We start from the raw sequence: 26,662 nt of genomic DNA, 5'->3' as shown, positions 1-26,662 counted from the left end.
ACTCATTCCCCTGTGAGCCCCTGAGTTCACACAGTTCTCATCCGAACTCTTGTGATCCTCCCGACAGGACTCAAGCCGCCCAAGATCCTCCTGCAGCCTTCTCTTCTCCATAGTTCACTTCAGCCCATCCCCGTGGTGAAGATCTGCCTCTAGAGCTGGCCGGGAAGTGACCCACCCACCCAACCCCCAGCACCACCACCAAAAATTTCAACAAAACCAAAACTGTTTCCTTTCTGTCAATTTTTTTTCTTCAGCATTTTTGTGGGGTTCATCAAAAAGCTGAAAAATTTCAGTTTAAAACCAACCATTCGGGGCAGGGAGGTTCCCACAAATGGACAGGTTTTATTCATTTCACTGGAAAAACCCTTTTGGATAGCATATGATTGAGCCACTCTCCCCGCCATGTCTCTGCACAGTACAGGAGCTCAGACCTGGGTATCCCGGTGAGGTAGCCAGCACACAAGCCAGCACAGTTTGAGATGTGGCCTCACCCTGCCTTTGCCCAGTGACGGAATTGTTTCCCTGGTCTTCTTTACGACAGCACTTGTCATGCAGCCTGGAATCATGTTGGCCTTTTGTGCCGCAGGTGGCCACGGCCTTCCCCACTTCACTTTGGTCCTAGCCTGAGTCTCTTAGGGCCAGATCTACAAAGGTATTTAGGCACCAAAAGGTGCAGACAGGCCGCAGCTCGGACTCCGTGTGTGGAAGCAGAAACAGGCGCCGTTCCATGGGACCTCAGCCCTACGCATTTTCATTTTGGAAACGCCTGACACCCCATTCAAGCTACCGCCACGGAAAGGGAATCCAAATGCCGTTGGGTCTGACTCAGCAAACTTCAGGGCTTCCCCTCCCACTCCCGCAGCCCAGCGCTAGTCTCAGCTCAATCTGCAGCTCGATCCTGCCAGCCCCAAAGACACCGGCGCCGCTCCTAGATCACCGCTCACGGTGCAGGGAGAGAATCCGAGAGAGCAGGAACCTGAGCACGCCCACGGTTCAGGTCTATGGCCCAGGGTGGCAGGTGGGGCTGCTCTGCAGCGCCCCCTAAGGGACCACGTGCGGGATTGCAGGTGTTCGCTGCCTTACTTTGTAAGTTGTGGCCACCGGCTTGGAGCAGGGTGACCCGCGACCTAAGCGCTGCGGGTCTCTCTCAACAGTTGAATAGCATCATGAACTCAGGATTCGGCTGTCTGCATTTTTAAGTACAGGGGGAAAAAATCCCTCAAATGCAAGCACTTAATTGTAGTACTTGAGGGTAAAGGCCTGACCTGTCCCTGAGATTCTGGGCTAGCACTGAGGAGCTCCTCCTCTTCCCAGTTCCCCCAGCTCTGCCCCTGAGAAGAAGCAGGCCAGCCTTGCTGGCCGGTCTGCTGGCTGTCTCGCTGGTAGCCTGGTCTGAGCGGATTTTCCCGGAGCCAGGGAGGAAACCGATGGCTCCTGCAGGGGGGCAGAGAAGGCCTGATAGATCCCGTCACACCCAGGAAGCTGACATGCGGTGCACGCGGGGCAGCAAGACAGTCTGTGGCCAAGGCCGAGGTCCTTACCTCATATGTACGCTGTCCGCAAATGTCCCGCTTCTTGTCTTTAGCTGGTCAACCTCCGACCGCAGTTTGTCAATTTCATCTGACAACTTTCTCTGTTCAGAGAGAGACGGGACGGGAGGTTAGTTTGTACTGAGCAGCTCATCTTTTGGGGAATCTAGTTTCTCTACAGTTAAACCTGTTTTAAAATATCACACCCGTCCCAGGCTCTGGGCGTCCTTATCGTGCCTGGAAAGCCACGGGGAATGCAGGCAACGGTGGATGCTGCTGCTAGGGCCTATGCAGGGCCAGCTAGGTGTGTTACAGGGGGAACAGACAGATGCGTACACAAGGAAATGATGGGAATCTGTTGTTGGTTTGTTACACGAAGGAGAAGTGACCCCACTTGCATCTGCACTAAGTGGCCCCGTTATAAATTAATAGCTGCCAACAGAGAGGCCACAGCTAGGCAAGGAGGCATCACAGACTGGACTGGAGCCAGGAAACCATTATCGCCGCCTGGCAAACTCCTGCCTTCCCAGAAGGCGGCAGCCGCATCCCATCAAGTCACTGCTCATGAGGCCAGATGCATCAGCAATGACTCGACGGGGGGCTAGTGTAAATGGACGAGGACCAGGTAACACCATCGCACCAGGCTCCAGTCCCGTGTGCAAACGGATCAAAACTTGGGTTTCTCCAAATGCTCCTTCCGCCAAGCACAGAGCACCATGTCAGTTCCCAAACATCCAGTTCCCTGCACCGCCCTGAGCAGCCATAGCCCTGCTAGCGGGAGATGCCGACAGCTAAGGCCATGCTCACACATCCCGAGGGGTCAGGGCGCAGCAGACAGCATAAAAGAGGAAGGGCTAGCTGAGAGCAGCCCAAGGATAGTTATGAGCGAGCCCCGGGGATGAAAGCAGGGCTGCTTAGACCCCGCACTGGCTTCTCAGCGAGGTGCAAGGGAGAGGCAAAGTCCTGCTCCTGATCTTCAAGGCCTTCGGCAGGCCGGGCTGAGATCGATTATCGCTCCGAGATGGAGCGAGCTCCTAGGGACCAGGCGAGCTGCTTCCCTGGCAGCCAGCCCTGAGTGTGGAACCACCTTCAGCAAGCGCCAAGATAGTCCAGGAGACTCACTCTGTGGAAACTTCACCTGCTTAGCAGGGCTTTCCCCAGAGCCCGCGAGTTATTCTGCAAATCCCCCTCATATAAACTAGGAGGAAGGGGCAGGGAGCAAGGATCAGCTGGCCAACTTTACGCTCCCTTTGGAAGGGGCATGGTTACGCTGGGGACGAGCGCAGGATAAATCCTGAGACAGCTCAGACTGGAGAGAATGTGCCTGTTAAATAATACCAGGGGCTGGAGGGACTCGCGGCTTTCACCCACGCCACGGCACGGCTTTATTCATGGGACTCGTGCTGCCGGGCGTTTTGGGATCCTGGGTCTTGAACCCATCACCAGGGTGTTTTCAATAGATGTGGCTGCCACGGGCACGGGACTGGGAGTGAGGCAGCCCCCCGGGGCGGCACGTACCTTGTCATGCTGCTGTGCCTCGATCTGCTTTTGGGTGCTTTCCAGCTCTTGCAACAACGTATTCTTAAACATAAAAAATGAGAGAGAGAGAGAGAGAGAGAGAGAGAGAGGGAGTCCGTTTAGTCAATCATTGGGCATGTGCCCACGTGGTCGATGAGCCTCGGGGGGGGCAGGCTGATGGACACCCGTCAGAACAGAAGGTGACGTTTTCCAGACTCTCAGCTGGCAGTGATTGGCAGTGGGAGCGATCACACGGACAGATCCACCTTGGCAATAACTAGCTGTGGCATCAACCATCTGCTTTAAAATCCCTTCCTCAGGTACTCGCGGCTGCCGCAAGATGGAATGTGAATAAACAATATCTGCAAACTTCGCAGCCCTGCCCAAGGCCTGCACTGGGCATGCCCCAAGCCATGAGAAGAACATCCGATGGGAAGGGACGTCTGAGGCCATCGAGTCCAGGCCCCACTATCACAGGCCTGTCATATCATCCCCTTCATAAATTTACCAAGCTCCATCTTCACACCAGTGAGGTTCCTTCCCCCACTGCTCCTATAGGAGAAATATCCCCCAGTCCTGAAGCGAAGGGCGAGCAATCCGGCATGCGCCACAGACAACCCCCCACATACACACACACGCACACCATGTGCCTCATCCCTGCTCCCCACACTGCGGGAGTCTCGCCTAGCTAGCCTGTAAGCTCTTTGGGGCAGGGACCTTCTGCTCCCTGGCAGCGTTCTGTAGAATGGCCTGTAGATGTTACCGCAATATGGATAATAGTGAGCAACACTGAATCGGCACTGCTTGTGACCAGCCTGGGAGGCAGCAGGTGAGATTTGCAGAGCTGCCCAATTCCCAGTAGAAAGGGACGACCAATCCCACAGTGGGGTTGGAAATCCGAGTCCTGGTTTTTCCAGCCCTTCCGCCCATCTCTCCCCTGTGCGGAGGCTTCAAAGCTGTGCTCTCCACAGAGGCGTCATGGTCTCCTCTTGCCCCTCACCCTGCAGTCTGGTACCTTTTCCTCCAAGGCTGCCATCCGCTCCTTCAAGTGAAGCTGCAGCCGCTCATTGGACTCGCTCAGCAGCCGATCCACCGTGTCAGACAGCCGCTTGTTATGCTCCTCGTTCATCTTCTCTCGCTGCCGGGCCTGCAACGGCAAATGGCAATCAGCAGTCTGAGCCCCTGGAGCTGGGAGCGCTGGGAGGATGCTTTTCAAATAGTTCTTTATCCGAGCTGGGAAAGGCCTAGCCCATCTCCTGGCCACCACAGGCCCCTACCCAGCACTGGGACTGCTTCCAGGCCATCATTTGGTGCCTGTAGGATTTAGCGAAAAGAATCTATTGAATGTGAACCTGGTTGAAACTGCTGTCATGAGGTCTCCCTGAGCCTGCAGAGAGCATGACCAGGTGTTACCTGTCCCACTGATTTCAATGGGGACTAACTCTGAACCCTAATGATGACATGTCACACAATATGCCAACACTGTTAGCTATTTCACTGCTCGTGGATTAAGCACAAGCGCCCGGCTTCCCCACTGGTGTTGGATGCAGTGGTGGGTATTGGGGGAGCTGGTTGCTGTCAAGGGGTGCGGACCTAGGACTTCAAGAGACTCCCAAAACTTTGAATGACTTCCAGCCTTACCCACCACGGGGAACGAAAGAGGAGATGCACCCCATGTACACCTGGTCCAAAGCCTCTCAGTTCCTGGCTGTCAAAATGCCTCTGCTGCCTTCTCCCCAAATTGCCAGCCTCCCCTGAGCACTCAAGTAAGGAAACCTGCCTGGGTGCCAGTGACCCTCCTGAACAGTGCTGTGGGCACGGCTCGGCTAAGGGGGCACATTCACATGGTCATTCCAAGCCCCTGTTTTCAGACTCTCACTAACCGTCGGAAATAAGTGAAGATTCAGGTTGAAATTCTTCCAGGCCCAAGAGCAGGATTCACACAGGACTCTGCTGGGCTGGAGTCGGCCAGTTTTGAGTTACCAGAGCAGAGAATTTATTTATTTATTAGAATGCTTTAGCTCTTGCTTTTGGGGCGTGCAGAAGTGCCTGCGTTTCCAGGCTTTCAAACGTGCGAGAGCTGACTGGGTTCTTCGAAAATAACAAGGGGCAGAGCCGAGGCGCACCGGGAGATTATCACCAGCATCAGAGGATCACGAGGACAACCCAAGGAGAGCAGCTCACCACTCCACATGCTTTAGAAAGGTGGGGCGGGGTCCTGATCCCCACCTGGGGCCCAGAGGCGGGAGGGTCATTGGGTCTGAGGCCATAAACAAGTGTCTCAGGCCGTTCATTCCTGGAGAAGCGGACTCTTTGTAAGTCAGTGTAGAGGGTCACCTGGCCATGGGCAGCTGGAGCTGGTGAGCTCCCAGCTGAGAGCTCTCCTTGCCATCCTCGGGGCTTCTCCACACAGCTACCTTATCCTCCTGCAGCTCCCGCCATGCCTGGGAGCCCTGCCGAGCTCTCTGCACAGCTCTCCCATGATCCCGGCCCCACCCTGTCTCTCCGTATAGTTCACCCAGCATATTGCTGGAACACGTGCTTGGCTGGCTGGTTTGACAGCAGCTGGAGGTTCTAACCACGTAACACACGTCTGGCAGGAAATCTAGAACATGGTTTCTCAAGGCTTCTTGTTCTAGTTTTGCCCATGACCCAGAGCCAGTCAGGGGTGCGGAAAAGCAGCCGTATCCAGTCTCCGTTTCTCTGCCACTCATTGCTTCTGCCAGGTAAGGGAGCCCCTCCGCTTAGACCAGCCACGCACTGCTGAGCTGGGTTAAGATGGTCTGGGAGCGACCCCACCAGCCAGCCTGAGATCATTGTGTGCACAGCACAAGTCTACTTCTGGGGCTGGACCCCAGTAAGCTGAGTACAAGATACTAGCTTAGGGCCTGACCCTTTACAGTCAATTCAAGCTCCCTGCAGGGACAAAGCAGGCCAGTGAGAGGGAGGGGAGTTCGGCTCCGCTGATGCAGAGAAGATGCTCAGCAATTTAACCAGTGCTTCCTGCAAGTGAATAGCCGCCCCACACCACAGCCTCTGGGCCTCTTCTCCTCTCTTCTGCCCTATTCCGCACCAGTGTCACCGCCCTGACTCCAAGAGCGTTACAGCTGTGAGAGCGGAGAAGCAGGCCCAGGACTCTAAGGCGGTACATTGCTGGATCAAACAGATGGAGCGAGATTACCATGCAACTAGCATGATGGGGCAAAGCCCTAAAGACTAGATGGTGAGCAACCCAGGAGCAGGAGAGCAGCCCTCTGTTTACACCGCACGGCTTCAGAGACGGAGATTATCAGGGCTTTCCCCCCGGTATGGGAGGCAGCATTCTCTGGGTGTTCAAGCACACGACTGGGAGTCAGGAGATGTGGGTCATATTCCCAGCTGTGCTAGTGGCTCAGTGCTGGGCCTCAGGAAAGCCATTTCCTCTTGCTGGGCCTCGATTTTCTCATCTGTAAACCGGGGATGATCATTCCTTCCAACCTCAGAGGGCTGCGGCGGGGATGACGTGTCCACACGGGAAGGACTTTGAGAACCTCAGATGGAAGGTGCTAGCTAGAGCCGTGCAAAGGATGTGGCTAATACCCAGTACCCACCACCTTTCAGTCCCCCAGGGGCATGGATCGGCATTCATGTCGTGCTCCCAGTCAGTGCCGTTAATGATCCCACCAGAGGACCAAATTCAGTGATGAACCCTGGTCATGCGGCGCCTGAGAGATGTTGTGCATATGCTAAATAGAATTCAGTCCTCCCAGAGACAGGCCTTGTTTAGACTAGGGAAAAAAGTGTGTGTGTGTGTGTGTGTGTGTGTGTGTGTGGTGGGAGAGGAGTTATAAATGAAGGGAGCTCAGCACCTTTGACATTCTTCTTAGCACCAGGAGTAGGTGCAGTTTAACACCCATACATCTGAGTAACCTTAATGGGTAGCCTAGATAAAGCCACAGAGATAAAGCAAACATGGCATGGGAGACTCCCCATCCCCTCACCCAGAGCTCCTCCCTGAACGCCCCACAAGCACCTCCTTCCCCAGCCCCACACAGAGCGACCCGCGTCTCTTCCGCCGCTTCGCATTCCCATGCAGAGATGCCACAAGTAGGAGCGGAGGAGCAGCAGCCCAGCTCGTGTCCACAGCAGGAACGTGACTCCTGCATTGGTGGACCTTACCCTCGCCAGCTCCTGGTTCTTCTCCTCCAGCTGACTCTCCAGCTGCCGCAGATGCTCCTCGATGCTCCCGTGCCTCTCCTCCGCCTAGGAAAATCCAAGGAAGCTTCTAGGAGAAGCCAGCAGGTGAGGCTCCAGAGAGCAGCCGTCCTGCCTAGGAACCGCACTGACCCACCAGAGGGGGCAATGGGACTTCAGTGCACTCCAGGACTGGACTCGACGGGACCCCCGTGGTGTCCCCAGGCACATCAGCTGGCCTCGCTCACTGAGCGGGCAGTGACAGCTCTCCATGGGGGGCTTGGGGACTGGGCGGCCCTGGCAGAGGGCTCAGCTGGGCCTTGCGCACTGGCTCTCGGGCCTGGCATTCGGGTGCTGAGAGAACCCTTGTTCAAACACAACATGACAGATGTTTGTGGCTCACTGCGCTGCTCTGCACCAAGCAATGACGAGACCAGGCAGGTAACTCCTGCCTCTCGGGGACTTGGGGTTCCCTCTGCCCTCCATCAGTCCCTGTCCCACACATTTCCAGTAAACTGCTCTGCAACAGGTAGGGGAACCCTTCTCCCCGCTTGGCACGGGCTCCCTCTCTCCCCAGCTCCTGGGTGCCCCATACTCCCTCAGGCACGGAGGCTGGGGACAGCCGACTGAGCACCCTCAACAAAGGCCAGCAGAGTCTGGCAGCGTGAGCTGGCGAGGATCAGGCAGCCGGGCAGGAGCAGGGACACAGAGGAGGCTGATGATGAGGCACAAAGGAGGTTGTAAAGACAAAGGCCACAGTGGCTGCTGCACCCCTCCCATCCCCAGGGCAGCCCCAGCTCTGCCTATCGGGGGCGTCTTCGGCCCTTTAAGGGTTGCTAGAGGCCGAGTGCCCCGGCGGTGCCCGCTGGGTGTCTGGGCTGGTGCACACCCTGGCAGGCAGCAGGTGCCAGAATTAAACTGAAACGTGGCAGATGGACTGGAGGCACCGGGCGGAGGGACCTGGACACCCACACATCCCAGAGCCGCAGGAGCTCAGGTAGCAGGAAGGGTGGGTGTGGCCCTGGCCGCCTAAGTCACGCCTCTTCTCTGCCCGCACTCCCCACACCTCATCCCCAGCACCACCCACGTTAGTTCAGGCCACAGCCCCGCAAGCAACACCCAGCTCCCCACCACCACCATGGGGTTATTTGGCCCCATCCTTCGCCGAGCCCCTCAATGGAGCCCATCCTCCAGCAACTTCGCACGGCACAGCCCCTGGAGGAGCCTCTCTGCTCCTCTCTCTAGCAGAGTAACACAGGCAGCTCCGCTCTGGCACGCACATCCAGAATGCCCCTTCACTTAATGCTGTCAAAGGCCTTGGGGTTCGGCATCAGGGACAGCCATGCACCATCCAGGCAACCCCTGCGCGGGCAGGGGCTCCTCTCGGCTCAGTGCTAGGGCTGAATGGCCTGTGTTAGACAGGCGGTCAGACGAGGGGATTCAGACGAGGGGATTAACAGGTCCTTCTGGCCTGAGAATCTATGAATAATGGGGGGCGGGGGATGTTCTCTGGGGAGGGTCCTGGCTACTCCCACTGCCCACTTACCTTGGTAAGGGCTGCTATCCTCTGGGCAAGCTCTGCTTCTACCTCCGGCAGCGTCTCTGCCTTCCTCATCGTTTGCTGCAGTTTCTGCTCGGCCAGCTCCAGCAGCTCCTGAAGGTGCCGAGCCTTCTCCTCGCACTGCAGGACAACGCAGAAGACACACTTAACCCGGAGCCCTCTATACCCCGCATCATCCCAGCTGGCACACACACAAGCAAACAGGAAGGACCAGGGGAATCTGCCCTCCTTGGCTGGGTGAATTTCAGAGACTGGGGGTTCAAGAAAAGCACCAAACTTGGCTAGTCTCCCCCCGACAGATATTGCCAGCCTGGGTCACACCCATCGACCAGTCTCCTGGCTCCACCGCACCTGCTGCAGAAGAAAGTGCAAGGATCCCCCTAGTGGGCAACTGTGGAATTACCTGCCCACGTGGGAAGTTTCTTCCTGACCTCTTTTAGTTGTGATTGGCTCATGCCCTGAAGCAGGAGGGTTTTATTACTTATTAATTTTTTTACCCTCCCTAACATAGCTGTGGATGTTTTCACTATCCATAGAAAGGGATAACTCCATTCTGAATCCTGCTGAGTTCTTGACTCTCAATAATCTCTTGGGGTGGTGAGTTCCCCCGGTTAATTATGCAGGATGGAAAAACTACCCCTCACACAATACATTTTGGCTAGCTCTAGGTATCAGCTGGGCTGGCAGTTGGGTCTAAACCTAGGACCTCTGCAGTGACACCCCTGCTGAGATTTCCCCGACTTCAGTCCCTTTCTGAGCAGTAGCAATGGCTGCGTCTAATTAACTGGAGCGGGCCGAGCCCGGCACAGCACCTGACCCTGCAGAGGGAGGGCGTGAAGGATGGGATCCTCTGTCCCATCTGTTTGGCCTGTGTTGTTTAAGATCTGGTTACAAGGGGTTAATTCAAGCAGAGGTTACTTGCAAGAAAGAGGACAATAGGTTCAGACAGCCCCATTGACCAGTACTTAAAAAGATAATGCAGGTGTCATTTGCTTTTGAAGTTTTAACTCTGACCACCACGGGAGGGCTGGTAACCACAGTTTCCAGGCAGGAAAAATTGGAGCAAAGAACTTTGAAGGATACAAGGGAAGTCCACGGAGGACTGGGCAGAGACTGAGGCAAAGACTGCTGGAAGGCAGGCTGCACTCCAGTCCCCAGAGGCTGGGGCGTCTGGGACAAGTTAGCCCCTGCCTCAGCCGAGCTGACAGACCCCGGCGAGTACCCAAGGTGTTATGGAGCAGGTCGGAGGGTGGGAGAACGGTGGGGTTGCGCCCTGCGAGCGTGTAAGGTGCAGCTAGCTCTGGAGCCCTGACAAAGGGCTTCCAGGGAAGACCGACGGCTGATCAGCAGGCGGGGGTTGACTCCCGACGGGGCAGGCAGGCATCTCCAGACAGGATGCTCAGCTGAGGGGACAGACGGGGGCTTCCAGGCAGCTACGGAGTCTGCAACCCCCCCAAGCTGTTTCCTGTACGTACACTGCTCCGGCAATGCCGGGGAGGGCCCAGTACCTGGCGATGCAGAGACTCCTTGTTGGCCAGCTCATTCTCCAGCTTGTCGTTGAGGTCGTGGATGGAGGTGGCTTCTCTCTGGGCTGCCAGGTAGCGCTTCTCCAGCGTGGTGATCCTCTCCTCCATGTCGTCCTTCTGAGCCAGAGCCTGCGGGGACAGGGCACCGTTAGAGTCACAGCGATCCACAAGCCCACAGGCCGCTACCCCCAAGCCTGAGCACGGAAGGGGGAGCCCTGGCACGTGCCAGACAGGGGCTTAGAGCAGTAGGAGCTCATAGGACAGGGCTTGACAGCCATCAGGGGTCACGGTCATGGCAAGAGACCCTCCTGTGCAGAGTAAGCTGAAAACCCCTATCCAAGTGTAAAGCCCTGGAGAAGCCACAGCCCCCGGCACCAACACGTCTTGCTGCCATGGGTCAGCAGCATGTTTGGGGACCGAGCAGGCAAAGGGGCAGAGATCCCCCAAAACAGGCCTCCAGAAGCGATGGCCTCGTTTGGGAAAAAAAATTAAAAATGTGGCCCTTTCACCTCTCTGCCTTTGTTTCCCCCGGTCTAAAACAGGAGCAAGGTCCATGGGCGGCGCGGGAAGCTTCCCCTGGGGGAGGCTAGCACCCTGCCCCGCCTCTTCTGCGCATGGCCCCCTCCATATTCCATCCCTGCTCGGCCCCACCGCCACTCAGCCCCCTCCCTGCTTGGCCCCACACCGCGTTCCTCCTCTCCTGCGCCCCCCGCGAGGCCGTGTCCCTGCTCTCCTCCACACACCCCTTCCCCTGAGGCCCCCACCACTCGTGCTCTCCCCGTCCCTCCTCTCCCCCCCACCACGTGAGGGCCCACTGCTCGCAGGGATGCGGGGAGCAGCGGGGGAGAGGGGTAGAGGAGGGAGGGGAAGAGGTGGAGTGCAGGCGAGGACACCACGGCCACGCCTGGCCTATTTACACCCGCCGCCTACACGGCAAAGATCCTGCCTGCAGCAGAGCGCCTGGAAGCCGAATTGGTCAATATCTGCCCGGCACTTTGACGCTGCCCCGTGCTGTTAAGAGCACAGGGATTGTTAGCCCGGCTGGAGCACAAGCATCTGACCTCTCGCAGATCCCTTTGGTACTTGCTGCTTAGCTCTTCTGATTTTATCAGATCCTTCCTGGCGGTGCCTAGATCCTCTTCCAGCTCAGCAACACTGGCCACCAGCCCCGCCAGCCGCTCTTTATCTTGCACAAGCTCGAAGTTCTGCTTCTCCAGGAGCTCCTGCAGCTCCACCACCCGACTCGCCTCGTCGTTGGGGTGGATGGAACCATTGGGAAGTCTCTGCAGAACCACAGGACAGAAAGCTTTAGCGCTGGGGCGGAGCAGCGTCTTACAGAGGGCCCAGAGAGTTGCCTGCAGGGCAGCCGGCCAAGCTGGCTAGTGGAGAGCTGCTGGAGGGTGCAGAGGAGGGATGTGGAGCTTTCTATCTGGGGTGGGGACTGTTTGAAGCAGATGGTCTCCACTTAAGCAGGAGGATTTGGGCTCACAGTACATTTTATCTGCTCCCTGTTTAATCATGGGCCCAGTGAAGTGCTCGATGCCCTGGTTAGGAGTGCCCCACAGGTGTCTCTCTTGGAAAGCACAGCCCACAATGTCCTCCAGCCCAGTCCCCAAACCTCAGGGCCCAGTCCTCTCCTCTCACCACGGCCTCACACCACTTCCCTCTCCCAGAAGGGGGGAAACCCAATTTGCCTGGCATGTCCCAAGATCACGAGGCAAGGAAAAGGATCATGAAATATCAGGGAACCAGCTCTGTGCTCGGGCACTGGGGGAAAGAGGATGACAAAGCCACCGCAGAAAGCTCCGAGGTCACCTGCAGCTACGCACAGCCGCCACTCAGACGGCAGGCATGGAATAGCGCAGTCCCTCTCTGCGCCTCGGAAGGGCTCTCACCTTCCAGAGAATCTTTTGCCCTGGTTCCTTGCCCTCCACCCTTTTCTCATCTTCTCCGACTGGGGCTTCCCTCTGCGCAGGGCCCTGCTGCAAAACAGTTACCTGCAAAATGCAACCACGTTTAGGCATAAGCTCCCAGCCCTACTTTTAGTGCCCCAGGCCCTCCGCTCCCTGCCAGGGCTGCGGGCCCCTGCACTGCAATAACCGAGATCGTTGTTCACAGAGTCAGAGATTTAAAGGAACCATTGAGATCATCTAGCCTGACCTGCACCGCACAGGCCAGAGAACCTTCCGAGGGACTTCTGCATCCAGCCCATCACTTCTGGCCAAGCTAGAGCAAATCTGTGACCAAAGGAGGGCCTGGAAAGCCCAGCTGATCGGCAGCGTTAGTCCAGATACAAGGGAGGGGTGAGAATGGACTGTGTACGTGTAGGTAGGTAACAAGCGGTAGATCCTGAGCTAGTGTAAGCTGTCCTTGCCCGTCGAGCTATGGGTCTCGTGACAGCAACGGAGTGATAACAATTCGCACCAGCTGAGGATCTGCCCCTTGATCCCCACCTACCAACACTCTAATGTGAGGACCCACGGGTGGGAGGAATTGGGCTGGCACATGGGGGTCGGGCTCGGAGAAACGGGATAGACCCGAGACAGGAAAATCAGGCTGAAGAGGAGGAAAACTCCCAAAGAGCAAGATCCGCCATGCCCCTTGCTCTCTGCCCAGCTGCTGACATGCACCCCCACCTGCACCCTGCACTGGCATGGGGCCCCCACCATACCCCCGGCAGTGCCAGGGCACTGCATTCATGTGGCTGGGCTGGTTCAGTTCTGAAGGGAGGGAGGGAACTGGGGTGAAAGGGCAGAGAGGGGAAGATCATAATCAACCCACCCAATCGCCCAGCTCCCCGTACCTTCTGCTCTCCCCCACTTCCCCACACTCCACCTGTCAGCAAGCAGGGACTGCAGCAGAGTCAGGCTCCAGGCAACCTAATGAGCACAGCTGGCTTGTAGAAGGGCTGCCCGATGAGTGGGAACAGCCAGCAGCCCAGCCGTCGCTCACAACATTCGCCCCTGGCTACGATAGCTCCTGCCTTGCCTCCCTGCAGTAACCCGGCTCTGACCCTCAGCTACTCCGGCTCTGATCACGGGGCACGATCACCCACATCCCGGTTGCATCCCCCGGGCACCGCCTTTAGGAAGACACCCCTGACACTCTCCGATTTTGTGCCAGCACCTTCCTTTGCACAAGCCTCAGGAGCCCAGGCCGGCGCTGCCTGTGCGCACTCTATTGTGCAATGCACGAGAGGACGGCACACGTGGTTCTAGGGAGAGCCCGAACCGGCACCACACAGCACAAGCCCATGCTCATGAGCCAGTGAGTCACACAGGGCAGAGGCCTCATCCTGCTGCTGTTGGGGCGGGATGGTGGCCCAGGGTGGCCAAGTCCCGGGAATGGGTCTTGGAGAGAGAGGGCCAAAGGTGGGTGGCTGTCCATTGGGGCAAACGAGGGAAAGAGCCGCAAGTCCGGAGGAGGCGAGAAAGCCCCATTCTCCGCTCTCAGATGTGGTCTAAGATCCCATCTCGAGCACTGGATTCATTGCCCAGGGGATGCCCCCACTGCGATCAGAGCTGTGACGAAAGCACACGCAGGCAGAGCCGGCTAGCTCGGACCCAGCTAGCGCCAATCCCAATAGCAGCGATGCTGCGGCAGCCCAGACTCGTCCCTCACGTACGTACCCAGAGCCCAGGCTGTGCTTTTACAGCCCGTACAGCAGCCCCGGCTGCTAGGGCTTCGCTGACGTCGGTTCCCGAGCTAGCTAGGCCACAGCTGGCTCGGGCAGGTCGACCGGTGCGGCCGTCCCAGCTCGGAGCGCAGTGTAGACACACATGCCAAAGGACCAGGAGCGTCTTCCTTCAAGGGGATGAAGGCTGGTCTCTCTCCTGGAGTTCACAGATCAAATGGGGTTAAGGCAGGAGTCGAGCCTCTGCCACCGGGCGGACGGGTTCACTGCCCGATTAGGTGCCTGCTGCTCCGGGCCGGACCAAGGAGGCCTGGGGGAGCGTCAGTGTTTTTTTCGGCCGCAGCCCCCCAGGAAGCACACGGCGGCCCAGCACGATGTCCGTAGCAGATGAGGCCCCGCGGGCCCCAAGGGAGGATCCCAAAGCCCCCTCTTACCTGCTGATGGGCACTCGCCAGCTGCTCTTCTAAGGTTGCCACTCGCTCTAACGCCGCTCGCAAGCGCTCTCGGACCTGCAGGCATCCGAGACAACGGAAAAGGCGGTTACTTAGCTGCTGGGTGGGCACTGCTGACTCCTCGACTTGGCCCGACTTCCTGCCCGGACCCAGCACGTGCTGGGACCCAGGATCACACCCGAGCAGCATGGTACTGCCCGATCATCAGCCAGGGGCCAGAGCCGGGAGGGGCTGCAGGAGGAAAGCCCAGGGGTCACTGAGAGATTCGAGTTTGTGCTACTCCCACAGTGCCTTTCCACTGAGGGCTGAGCATGGGCATCAGATCGGACCCCCAACCCCTGCGCCGTGCGAGCTGCATACAAGGCGTCTCATCACCAGGCTGCCCTGGAGCCCCAGCTGCTCAGACGGGGCCCAGGATTTTGCTCCCCTATATAAGTGGGCTACTCCCGTCCTACTTGGCTCCAGCCCTCCCCCTCTGCTAACTCTCCTCCTCTCTCCACCTCCAGGCTCCCCGGGTTGGCTTTCCGGAGAGAGCCGCACGGCCAGCGCCAGCACCCCCAGCCGTCCGTCCGCAGCATGCAGCAGTGTGGGGTCAGGGCAGCCCGAGGGCCGAGCAGAGAGGGGCCCGAGGCCAGGTATCACTGGGGGAGGGGTCAGCATCCCACCACCAGCGACAGGCACCCCAGCCTAATCCCATCTACCTCCCAACAGCCATGCGCTCCGCCAGGGCAGCCAGCCACCGGCGTGTCCCAGGGATGTTTACACGCGAGTCTGGACGGTGACTACGCCATGGAGCTGTGCCCTGAAGAACCTGAACCAGGCCTGTGGCTACAGAGTAATAGGGTCACTGTCTCCCTGCCAGCTCCCCTGGGCTCTGGGGGGAGCCAGGAGTGCGTGGGGCCTTCTGCATCATCGCTCAAACGGCTCCTTTGCCTGCTTCCCTGCTGGGCCGGGGGAGCCCCTGGGAGAGCAGGAGGGGTGCTGGCGCTGCAGGCCAGAAGAGGAGAAGCCAAGAACCAGCCATGTCTCTGAGTCTCTGCCCCAGGCCAGGTTAGAGCAGCCTGGGGGCTGTTCCACCTTATCCCAGCTGGCAGAGATCCCCAGTGGGAGCGACCCAAGGCAGAGGATCTGCCCCCGAGCACTGATGGAGGCCCCTTGACTTTCAGCCTGCAGGGACAGGACACCAGGGCTCTCATATGAGCCAACTCCTTCCAGATGACTGATCCCCCCCACTGCCGAGCCCTGCCATGCCTCTGAGCCCCCGTAACTATCTGAACCCTCCCAACTCCTCTGCCCCAGGGGCCAAACTGCTCCTCTGCTTCCCCACAGCCGCTGACAAAGCTGAGACAGGCCCGTCCGTCCCTCGCGCAAGCCGCATGCCGGGAAGCACTGTGTTCAGCAAGCCAACGCCTGCAGCTCTCTGGCTGACCCACTTCTGCCAGGAGAGCTCCGGATAAAAATCCAGGGGGAGGGTGATCTCGCTGCCATAATGCCCCAGAGGACTGCAGAGAGCCCTGCAGTCCCGCTCAGGGAAAGACGTCCTGCTGCTTAGAGACAAGGAGATTCTGCTTTGCACAGGAGAAAAAAGGAGATGGAGAAAGGAATGGCTTGAGGGTTATTTCTGGGAGCTGCCTTCCCATAGGCCTGAAGTCCAGCCTTCTCCATCCATGAACACAGAGAGGGAGGGGGCTGGATGCTAGCCAGGCAGGGCCAGTGAGAGCGCTGGATACAGAGTGTCCCAGGTGTGGGGCAGCTGGCGATGGTAAGGGGGCAGGGCCCCAGCTGGCTCCAGGCCCCTCTGTGGGCAGCTCACCTTTTCATCCAGCGCTTTGTGATGTTCGAACAATGACTTCAGCGCTTTGAGGACTTCCACTTCGCTGGAGACGCCGGACGGGGACTGAGCCTGCCGCTTCACCACCGTCATCCTCAGCGAGCGCTCGTGTCTCGAGACCAGGCACTCCAGGTGCTCCAGCAAGAGCTGCAAGAGAGGGAGGGAGAAGCCTTCACCGCCTCCCATGGCCCTGCCCTCCGGTCTCAGCCCGGGGGGCTGAACAGGGCACTTCTCTCCTCCCCAGTTCCAGAGCACAGGCCACGGTGGTACAACGCACGGCAGCCCCCATCTGGGCGACCAACCCAGCTCCGCAGCCCAGACCTGGGCACATGCTTTACCGCCTGCCCAGCGCACAGTGGGGGCTACAAATCTGAAACCTCTTATTACTGGGGAGGGAGATCTGGAGACCCCTCCTCACCTAGCTGCAAAGACCAGGAAGCCTTTGGAGATCTCTCCCACGAAGCATGGAGCACCCACCCTGCCTTATGCTCAGACCTGGGGAAAACGTACGATGAACGGCCAGCAAACACAGCCACAAAATCTCCATCGCACGCTCACCTCGCCCTGGCCATTGAAAATAAACACCGTGCGGCTAAAGGCCACACTACACAGATCCCTGCTGTCCGGCATCTTTGCTTCCCCAAGCTCAGGCCCCGGCACACTGCAGCGGATTGGCCGTGTTGAGAGGGGAAGTATAGTTTGAGCTGAGGGGCTACTGCAGTGTGAAGTTCCTTAGCAAAGCTTAGGGCCTGGGGCAGGGCTGGACCAGCAGGGATTTCTATAGTGTAGGACCGAGGTTCCTCTCTAGTGCTGTGTGGGGATCCAGGACAGTCAGAACAGCCCGTATGGCAGTCCATACACTGCAGTGTAGTAAGTATGAATTCAACGGGGTTGTAGAGAAATGATGGGGGGTTCTGTTCCCAAGCCGTACAGAACTCAGTACAGAATGAGATCCCGCCGAGGCAGGTCCCTAGGGGACAAACTCCAGAGACTTTATCGCCAGCTTGCCCAGAACGTGACAAACCAGAGTGTCCATGCAAGGGGGAAGACAGCACAGGGCTTGCATAGCAATTGTTTCCACTCTGCCCAGCTCTAGCCGGTATCGTTAGTCCCAGAGTTAGGAACCACTGGGGTTTTTAATAAGCACCTCTGCTCACAGAGCTTTAGAAGCAGCCAGGTATCAGGGCTAGGAACGGACATTATTCCCCATGACTTACCCTGGTGTTATTCCGCTCGGCTTTCAGCTCCGAAATCTCCTCTTCCCGCTCCAGCAGCTGTTCTCGACAGGCACTGAGTTCTCTCGTCAGCGTGGCAAACTCCTGAAAAAGGTCACAACGCTACAGCGAGCGGAGATCGCAGAGAGGCCGGGCGCTGCCCTGCGTGCTGGGAGGCTTTACAAGCCCCCGAGAGGAAACGGACCGTCCTGGTGCGTAACTGTTCAGACTGATGTCCGATGAGGACACAAGCGAGGTCCCGATCTGCTACTTCGGGGGCCTCTGGCACTGTTTAAAACCACGATACAGCCAGAATGATGCCAACAGCGAACTCCCAGCCAAACACCATCCTCAGCTCAACCGGACAGACAGCCTCTTCCCAAGCAAAACTTCGCCTCCTCCGGAAACGACAGCCTCTGACGGACTCCACCGCCTTTAGACTCCCAGGGGGGAAATGGGCCTTGCTGGGTACCCTGCCTGCTAAGCCTGGTGGTTTCAGAGGGATGCCCTGCCACCACCCCCACCTCCATTACACCACGGGGGCTCCTAGATCTCCACCCCACTCATCGGGACCGCAGCAGGGCCGCTCAGGGAGAGAGGCCAGCTATCCATCTCCAACCAGGTAGCACTTTTTAGGCTAAAACCACCACCTTAAATTTGACCCACTAACCAACCAGCAGCTAAGACAGCCCCAGAGCACATGCTCCCTGTAAGGCGAGCCCCTGCCGTCTGGATCAGCCTGAGTTCCAGGGCTCGTTGTACGTGCTCTGGCCAGAATTTACAACTGAGCTGGCCTGCGGGCTCAGGTTATCCAGAGGGTGACGTTGCATTCCATATTCCTTATGAAAATATACTTATGATATGAATGACATAACTGAGAGATACTTTATGCCAGATGGCTCATGTGAGATATCATTGGAAAGGGAATGATTTACTGAATGTGATTATACGATCTGTGTGCCCGTATCATTTCTGTATCTGAAGTTAGGAATATTGACTATGAATCTGTATTTCAACTATGCTACTTTGAGTGATGCCTACTGCTAACACTTCAGGTACAACCACGGAAAAGCCAGACAGGGGATGGCCCATCCACAAGGACGATAGACTGTAAAAAGCTTGGTCTTCCTGTGGACCCTCCATACTGCTCCTGACTCATGGATGCCATTAGCCTACAGAGTCAGCTGGTCTTGTGACCTGATACTAAAACATTACCTGGGACTTCTTGTAACTTTCCACTGTAAGGGAAGCGGGGGGTCAAGTTTGGGAAACAAAAGATTCCCGTCTTATGTAAATCCTATTTAAGGGTGGGGAGGAAGGCAAACAGGACTCCTCCTCTCCATGGCCTGTCTGCCCAAGAAGAAAGATTGCAAAAGGGAAGGCAAGGGGGGAGTCCAGTCTGAGACGGGTCCAGTCTGAAAAGGAATATAGCTGGAACTCTGAACCACAGAAACTTTGCAAACTGCCTGCAACGATATCAAGGGTGAGAAATATTATTTGTAACCAATTGCTTTAGTGAAACTAGCTTAGTTTGCGTGTTTGATTTCATTTGCTTAGTAACCTGCTTTGTTCTGTTTGCTACCCATTTTACCACTTAAAATCTGTCTTTTGTAGTTAATAAATTTTTTTAATTTCTAATATAACCCAGTTTCTGTAATTTCTAACTGAGGGGCGGGGGGCGAGAAGTTGTGCATACCTTCCTCCACATTGAGGGAGGAGGTGGATTTCATAATATACCTTTGGGCCGGCACTCCAAGGGAGGTGGACACCTGAGCCCTGGAGCAAGTCCCTTAAGCTGAGTCTTCCCAGAGTTGATTTGCAGCTGGCTGTGGCCCTACCTGTGTGTGTGTTCGAGGCGGTTTTCAGAGCCTGGCTCAGCAAGACAGGTTAAAGGGGGCCCATGCTGGCAGAACAGGCAGACTCACGGGTATCTCAGCACAGCAGGTGGCTTCCCAAGGGGTCCAGCCCGTCACACAGAGAAAGAGTTAATGGGGGATTCCCCTGCCCTGTCCAGCCTCCCTCTCCGACCAACAGTGGAGAACAATTCTCTGGAGCTAATGGAACCACCACAAGCTCCTCTTGGTTCAGATTCCAACATCTCCAGTTTTTCTTCATCTGTCTCCCTGGCTCCCCTGAAGGAACTGCCCTCCCCTGGCAGGACCCAATCGGCGCTCACATTGCTCACCCCGACAGACATGCAGGCAGCCCCATTTGCTGTCTAGACAGGAAGCAGCTCCAGGGCTCCTAGGGCAAGTGGTGCTGGAGCACGCTGCTCACAGCAGCCCCACTCAACCCAGCCGACCAGCCTCCCACACCTGTCTGTGCCATACAGGATGTCTGGTCTAAGGTACTTCTATGGCCTTCATCACTGGAGTAGCCGAGCCCCTTGCAACCTTTACCCCATGTGGCAGGGCAGTGCTGTATCCCCATTATACAGATTGGAAACTGAGGCCCAGAGCGGGGAAGTGGCTCACCCAAGGTCACACAGTGAGGCTCTGGCACAGTAGAGACCTGAACCTGGGTCTCCCAAGTCCCAGATTCCCACACTAACCTCTGAGCCACCCTTGCTCCCTATGTTACATTTGACAATCTGGGTGTCTGCTTCTAGAGCAGCAGCATTTTGGAGAGACCAGGGAGAAATTACCACGACCGGTCTAAGGGCTGGAAGCAGTGGATCAAAAGCGCAAGAAAGTCTGAACTGCGCTGAGCGCCCATCAGAATATCACAGTAAATCAGGCGTCCTCAGACAGGGCAGAGTCTGGGGGGGTTTACTGGGGGTCTAAACACTAGCCGAGCATTTAGAAACAGCTTGGAATGCACGGACCAGGGGCTGTCTCCACAGTTCCTTAGCTGCAGTATGCACCCAGGAGAAAAGCATTTGCCCAGGCAGCTCTCAATGGGTCTGCTTGGCAGCTCTGCACAAGAACTGAACCAGTGGAGAGAAATACTAACCTGAGCAGCGCGCCCCGTCGTGAGCACATTCCCCCCGGGCCCCAGGCTCTGCGCTGGCTGCCGAGGGCTCTCTGGGTGCAGTTTGAGATGTGGACTTGGAGCTACGGAGCCCTAACCAGCCCGGCACCTGCTCCAGAGACCGTCTCTCTCCCCACTCCACCGGCTTCAGTCACCACAGGCAGTCCAGCTCGAGCCCTCGCGGTTTGCAAGAGGGGTCTGACTTTGGCCCTTGCGCCCCAGCTTGGTCCAAAGTAGCCCAGATGTGTTGCCCTTTAGAACATCCTGCAAAGACCATCCATTCACTCGGGCTTCTGGGGTGGGTGTTTGATGGGGGAGGGGTATTTTTCTTGGTTACTGGTGGGGGTGGGGAGCGTTTTATTAACAAGGAGTGTTTCTCAAAAGTACATGGAAAAGGCACTTTTTCTCCTCTGTATAATACAAAATTAGTCCGTGTGTTCCTACGGCAGCTTCTTTGCGAACAGTGCAATCATACGTATTATCTTGCTGAAGAGGAAGGGAAAAGACACACAGAAGCACCCCTGTTTTTAACCTCGCAGGGGCTTGGGTGAGAAGATTTTCTCCTTGGCAATAAAGATCAGCTATCCACAGCTTAGCCCAGACGAACGCTGCCCATTGCTCCTCTCTCTGGAGTTTCTATTCCATTCTACACAGAATTTATAACACTCCCGGGGTACTGACCTCTCTGATCACAGTTTCAGAGGATCCCATCACGCCACTGCTCCTCTTCATGTGTTGCACTTGTCGACAGGCTAAAGGAGACACATGGAATTGGGAGCTCCTTGGAACAGGGACCCTGGCTTTGCACAGCAGCTGGCCAGTGATACTCTGCTCTGGACTAGGGCACTACAGTACTAGCAATGCTGATTATTAAAAGGCAGACAGAGCGAGGACCGGTGCCCATCAGCAGGTATGCAGGAGAGCACAGGGTGGAGGGAGTCTGCAGAAGACAGCCCCTTTGAGATGGGGCAGTGCACAGACACAGGACAATGCAGAGGGGACCTAACAGCGCAGGTGACCATTCGAGATGGCCCAGCCCGAGGGCTCCCTTCCAACGAGGTGTGAATCCTTCCAGCCATCAGGCAAATTGTCAAAACAGGAAGCACGTTGGCCTCCCTGATGTGCAGGGCATGACTAGATGGGATTATGCTTTTATCTCTCCGCTGATGCCCCAACCCCTGACCCTGGAGAAGGCGACTTTCCCCACGTGGATACTATTCCCATAGGGACTTTTTAATCCTGTTTTTTTCCTGTGCCCAGAATCTGATTAAGGCTCGAGCCCCTTTTAAACTAAGAACAGTTGATGAGGTGGAATGTAAATCAGGCGATTGGATCCCTCTCTCTGTGTCTTGTTTAACGTTTCAGATGCTTTTTTTGTATCACTCAAGCTCGGGAGGGAAATCTGTAGGAAATCTCAATCTCATGGATTGAGAACTGGTTAAAAGACAGGGAACAAAGGGTAGGAATAAATGGTAAATTTTCAGAATGGAGTGGGGTAACTAGTGGTGTTCCCCAAGGGTCAGTCCTAGGACCCATCCTCTTCAACTTATTCATAAATGATCTGGAGAAAGGGGTAAACAGTGAGGTGACAAAATTTGCAGATGATACTAAACTGCTCAAGATCGTTAAGACCAAAGCAGACTGTGAAGAACTTCAAAAAGATCTCTCAAAACTAAGTGATTGGGCAACAAAATGGCAAATGAAATGTAATGTGGATAAATGTAAAGTAATGCACATTGGGAAAAAATAACCCCAATTATACATACAATATGATGGGGGCTAATTTAGCTACAACGAATCAGGAGAAAGAGCTTGGAGTCATCGTGGATAGTTCTCTGAAGACGTCCATGCAGTGTGCAGCGGCAGTCAAAAAAGCAAACAGGGATGTTAGGAATCATTAAAAAAGGGATAGAGAATAAGACAGAGAATATCTTATTGCCCTTATTTAAATCCATGGTACACCCACATCTTGAATGCTGCATACAGATGTGGTCCCCTCATCTCAAACACATACTGGCATTAGAAAAGGTTCAGAAAAGGGCAACTAAAATAATTAGGGGTTTGGAACAGGCCCCATACGAGGAGAGATTAAAGAGGCTAGGATTTTTCAGCTTGGAAAAGAGAAGACTAAGGGGGGATATGATTGAGGTCTATAAAATCATGAGTGGTGTGGAGAAAGTGAATAAGGAAAAGTTTTGGTTGTTTTTCAAAGATACGAAGGTCAGAAGGGACCAATTATGATCAAATAATTATAAAAAGTTATTTACTTGTTCCCAGAATATAAGAACTGGGGGTCACCAAATGAAATTAATGGGTAGCAGGTTTAAAACAAATGAAAGGAAGTTCTTCACTCAACACACAGTCAACCTGTGGAACTCCTTGCCTGAGGAGGTTGTGAAGGCTAGGACTATATCAGGGTTTAAAAGAGAAATGGATAAATTCATGGAGGTTAAGTCCATTAATGGCTATTAGCCAGGAGGGGTAAGGAATGGTGTCCCTAGCTTCTGTCTGTCAGAAGGTGGAGATGGATGGCAGGAGAGAGATCCCTAGATCATTACCTGTTAGGTTCACTCCCTCTGGGGCACCTGGCATTGGCCACTGTCGGTAGACAGGATACAGGGCTGGATGGCCTTTCTTATGTTCTTATGAAGGCTGAGCACACATAATGAGTCCAGTTTGTGGGCGCCTGTTGGTGCCCGTCAAGTCCTATCTAAATCTTTATTTTGCATCTCCACGTTGCAAAATCTTTATTTTGCATCCACCTGTTGCTATCAGGAGTTCTGTGGCACACCAACCTCAGTATAAAACTTGACTGTTTATGCAACAGATTTTTTGCTTTTCCTACCTCTTCTTCCTGTCAAGGTCTCTGTGCTAATTGGGTGTTTTACTGCAACAGGTTCCAAGCCAGTCTCAGTTGCTTCCTGGGGTATCCCAAATGGCTTTTATATAACCGATAATGCCATTGGTTTTTTTAAACCAAGTGCCATAGGGATGGTGAACCCTGGCTCCCTGGTATCGTACATGCCATTTGGGACACGTCAGTGTTTTGGAGAAAGAGGTCCAATCAACGAGAACGCAAGTACTCCCTGGGTCTGCCTGCTTTTCAACATGAAGCCGAACTGGGCGAATTCATCAACAATCCCCATTTACTAGCAGACTCAAAAAATTAGCCAGTCTCTCTCTGGGAGCTGAGCCAGAGCCCATATCCATCCAACCTAGAGCCCCTCCCAGCAGACGCTTCCCCAGCCTCTCACTCTGTATATCCCCTATGGATTAAGTGAGACACCACAAAGGCTGACAGCACGTGTGTGTGTCTCTATCTCTGTGTTATGCAAGAGCTCAGAGAGAGAACAGCACGTGTGTTACTTCCTAGGGATTACGCAGGGGCTCTGTGAAAGCCAACAAGCAGAAAGCATGGCTGTGAGACACGCCAAGTATGTTCCGAGGTTCCTAAGCATCCAGATGAGGTTGGCACATTGATGGCTATTTCATATTTAGGGATACGTTTACAAAGTCCCTTCATAGGCTGGAACGCAACTTGAGAAGAGTTTAGATGCAAACCACAAGCATCACTATAGACAGCCCACAGCACCCCGGATTTTGGGAGCCCTAGCAAAAAATATCAGGGTGACTCTCCATCGCTGGCCTTCCCAAAAATGTCAAGGCCAACTCTGGGCACAGGGACCTGAACATGACGCACAGCAATCGCTGAAGCATGAAGAGGCCTGAAAAATTGTTCTGTGAGCCGACGCAAAAGGCTACGGTTGGCCCTGTCCAAGTGAGAGTCCCGAGAATGGCAAATAGAACTGCGCACCTTTGGCAATTCCCGGAATGGCTAATTGGGCAGGGAACAGTCACCTGCTGCAGATTTCACTGGGGAAATTTGCAAAGGGAGATGCACAAATTTTCCCCCAAACCATCCCCAGCTGATGAACCCGTTGGAAACATGGCGAGTGCGGTGGCACACTTGCAATTACTATTATTATTTGCATGACGGTGGTGCCTAGAAGTCCTCGTCATACACCAGGGCCTTGCTGTGCTCGGCGCTGTACAAACTCCAAACATTGCATACCCGAGCCACACCCTCGTCAGGCAGAATGACTTTGCCCATCACCATTACAGCTCCACACGGCAGATACTCCTCATGCTGGATACGGGCCGTAACCATGCAGAAAATGATGCTAGCTGCAGTTGAACTGGGGCACCTGGCTGACCCCCAAGCAGAACAGAAGTTGTCACATGCTGTCTACTGAGTGATCCGCACAGAGAAGGCTCCAGGTATCCTGGTCTGTGCTGTTGCAAGCAGGGGAAGGGAGGACGCCGCTTACAGAGCGGTCCTAGGCTACGCGATGCTGACAGCCAGAAGAGACTGGACCGCTTGCCTAGCAAACCAATCCTTCATCCCAAACAGCAAAGACATTACAAAAAATTCCGTGTGACACCCAGACAGCTCCTGCCCCCAGTAAAATTAACATGCGCCACTCACAGCAGGACCCATTAGGGGTGCTCCGAAAACAGGGCTCACTCTCGATCACCCAGGAGGAAAGCAAGTCCCCTACCCAGAACACAGCCGAGGCTGCAGGAGCCATCGTCCAAGTCTTACTTCTCATTTGCGCCGGCCAATCGCTCCCCGTCACAGCGTGGCTGAAAATACAAGCGTTGCCACTGTGCTCGGCAGAGCGGGAGGGCGGGACAACGCTTTCGGCGATCTAGAGACAGCCCCTCTCCCCGGAACTGCCCCACAGGGCCCGGGACGGTACGAGCACCCCTTGCAGAGGTATAATCAGTGCCCGTTGTGGCACTCGCTGGCTCCAAACTTGGGGCACTGCTTCTCCCCAGAGCGGGCCGAGGACACACTGGGGCAGGGCCCGGCTGCAGCCCTAGCGCCCGCTGGGAATCCTGCGAGGCTGGAGACGGGCTGGCTGGAAAAAGTCTGTTCTGTTCTTGGCGTCTCCTCGACCATCCTCACCCCATTCCCGCCTCCGAGGGAGAAGCTCAATCAGTTCCTATCCCTCCCTGGCCAGCATGCTCACCCTAGTTCTCCCCCCCTACCGGTAGAGAGAGGCTGACCCACGCCTGCTGGATCGGATGCTGACCACTGTCTCTCCTCTAGCATCCCTCCCTCGTGTGGAGCCTGGAGGCTGAGGGAAAGGAACTTGGCAGTACAGCAGTGTATCTCCCCAGGGATAGGTGCATCTACTCTAGGCCCTGGGCCAAACTCAGGGGTGAGTCTAAGCTGGTGCAACTCTCAGCTTCTTCCAGCTCCTCCAGGTGTAAGTGACACCAGTTAGACTCCTGTCGACTCTGGCGCAGGGACTGCCTCGGAGTGTCTAGCGAACACATTGGAGTCCCTTGCGAACGTAGGCGCCCCTTACTAGAGGGGCCTCCGGACTTACCTGGGAGAGTTCCGGCGCGGAAGACCCTGAGCGTTGCGATCCAGCCTTGGAGACGACAACTCCCGGGAGGCCTTGGGGAAGAGAGACTTCCAGGGGACGCGAGGAGAGCATGCGGTGGGCCTCCATTTTGGGAGAGGAGCGGAGACGGCTTGATGGAGCTCTGTCCAAGCCAAGACCTGCGGCCACACCGCTGCTAGGAAGCCAGAAGCTGCCGCTGCAAGCCTGCTGGGGCTTTGACCGAACAGGGAGCCTCAGAGGCTGTTGCTGTGCCCGGAGCTGACTGAGGTGGGCCTGCAGCGAAGGCAGTGGGAGTAACCACCACCTTGGCTTGGGAAAGACCACGCCGCCTCTTCTCCAAAGTTGTTGTTGACCTCTGGTTCAAACAACTCCAGTCTAACCCTAATCCTAATTCCGAATGAGAGTTGTTACTGCCCCTTGTTGCCCGGGCTAGACGGATTCACTGGACCAACAAAGTGCCCACATGAGCACTGAAAACCCAGAAGCGTGCACACACTCAGGGGTGGGGCAAATGGGGGCCGTGTAAATGCAAGTTCGAGAAGTTTCATTTACTATTGCAAACTGTATTTGTTAATTGATTTATCGAACTGCCCCCTGCTGATTTAAATGAGCGGTGACATTTCATCGCAGTCTGGCGTAGCGTTTTCTTAAATGGTTAAGGAAAGATGTGCTCATGCCAGCGTAAGTGCAGATTGTTCGGAGTTGGGGTTTTTGATTTAGACCCATTGCAAAGAGGAGCTCAGGTTCATTCCTGGAGGCTCCCCAGGCACGCCCTTGAGAGTGAACAGGGCCCAGCCAGGTGGAGGCACGGCCGGTTTTAATTTCCTTTGCAAGTCAGAG

At 55.7% G+C, this 26,662-nt stretch overlaps 1 protein-coding gene across 5 annotated transcripts in view; it reads right to left on the bottom strand.

Moving 5' to 3' along the window:
* Positions 1-26,662, bottom strand: part of PPFIA4 (PTPRF interacting protein alpha 4) — a 166,261-nt gene that overhangs the window by 47,153 nt on the left and 92,446 nt on the right. For all 5 annotated transcript variants that reach the window (XM_037885111.2, XM_037885113.2, XM_037885114.2 and 2 more), the window contains exons 3-13: positions 17,442-17,543; positions 16,207-16,371; positions 14,376-14,450; positions 12,203-12,304; positions 11,369-11,590; positions 10,290-10,436; positions 8,767-8,901; positions 7,206-7,289; positions 4,063-4,194; positions 3,048-3,110; positions 1,542-1,633 (exon numbers count right to left, since the gene is read on the bottom strand). In XM_037885111.2, coding sequence (XP_037741039.1) covers positions 1,542-1,633; positions 3,048-3,110; positions 4,063-4,194; positions 7,206-7,289; positions 8,767-8,901; positions 10,290-10,436; positions 11,369-11,590; positions 12,203-12,304; positions 14,376-14,450; positions 16,207-16,371; positions 17,442-17,543 — 1,319 coding nt within the window. The remainder of the gene's footprint in view (positions 1-1,541; positions 1,634-3,047; positions 3,111-4,062; positions 4,195-7,205; positions 7,290-8,766; positions 8,902-10,289; positions 10,437-11,368; positions 11,591-12,202; positions 12,305-14,375; positions 14,451-16,206; positions 16,372-17,441; positions 17,544-26,662) is intronic.

Source organism: Chelonia mydas, chromosome 21 (assembly GCF_015237465.2).
Source record: "Chelonia mydas isolate rCheMyd1 chromosome 21, rCheMyd1.pri.v2, whole genome shotgun sequence".
Lineage (NCBI taxonomy): Eukaryota > Metazoa > Chordata > Testudines > Cheloniidae > Chelonia > Chelonia mydas.
This window is presented reverse-complemented; position numbering and strand designations above follow the sequence as displayed.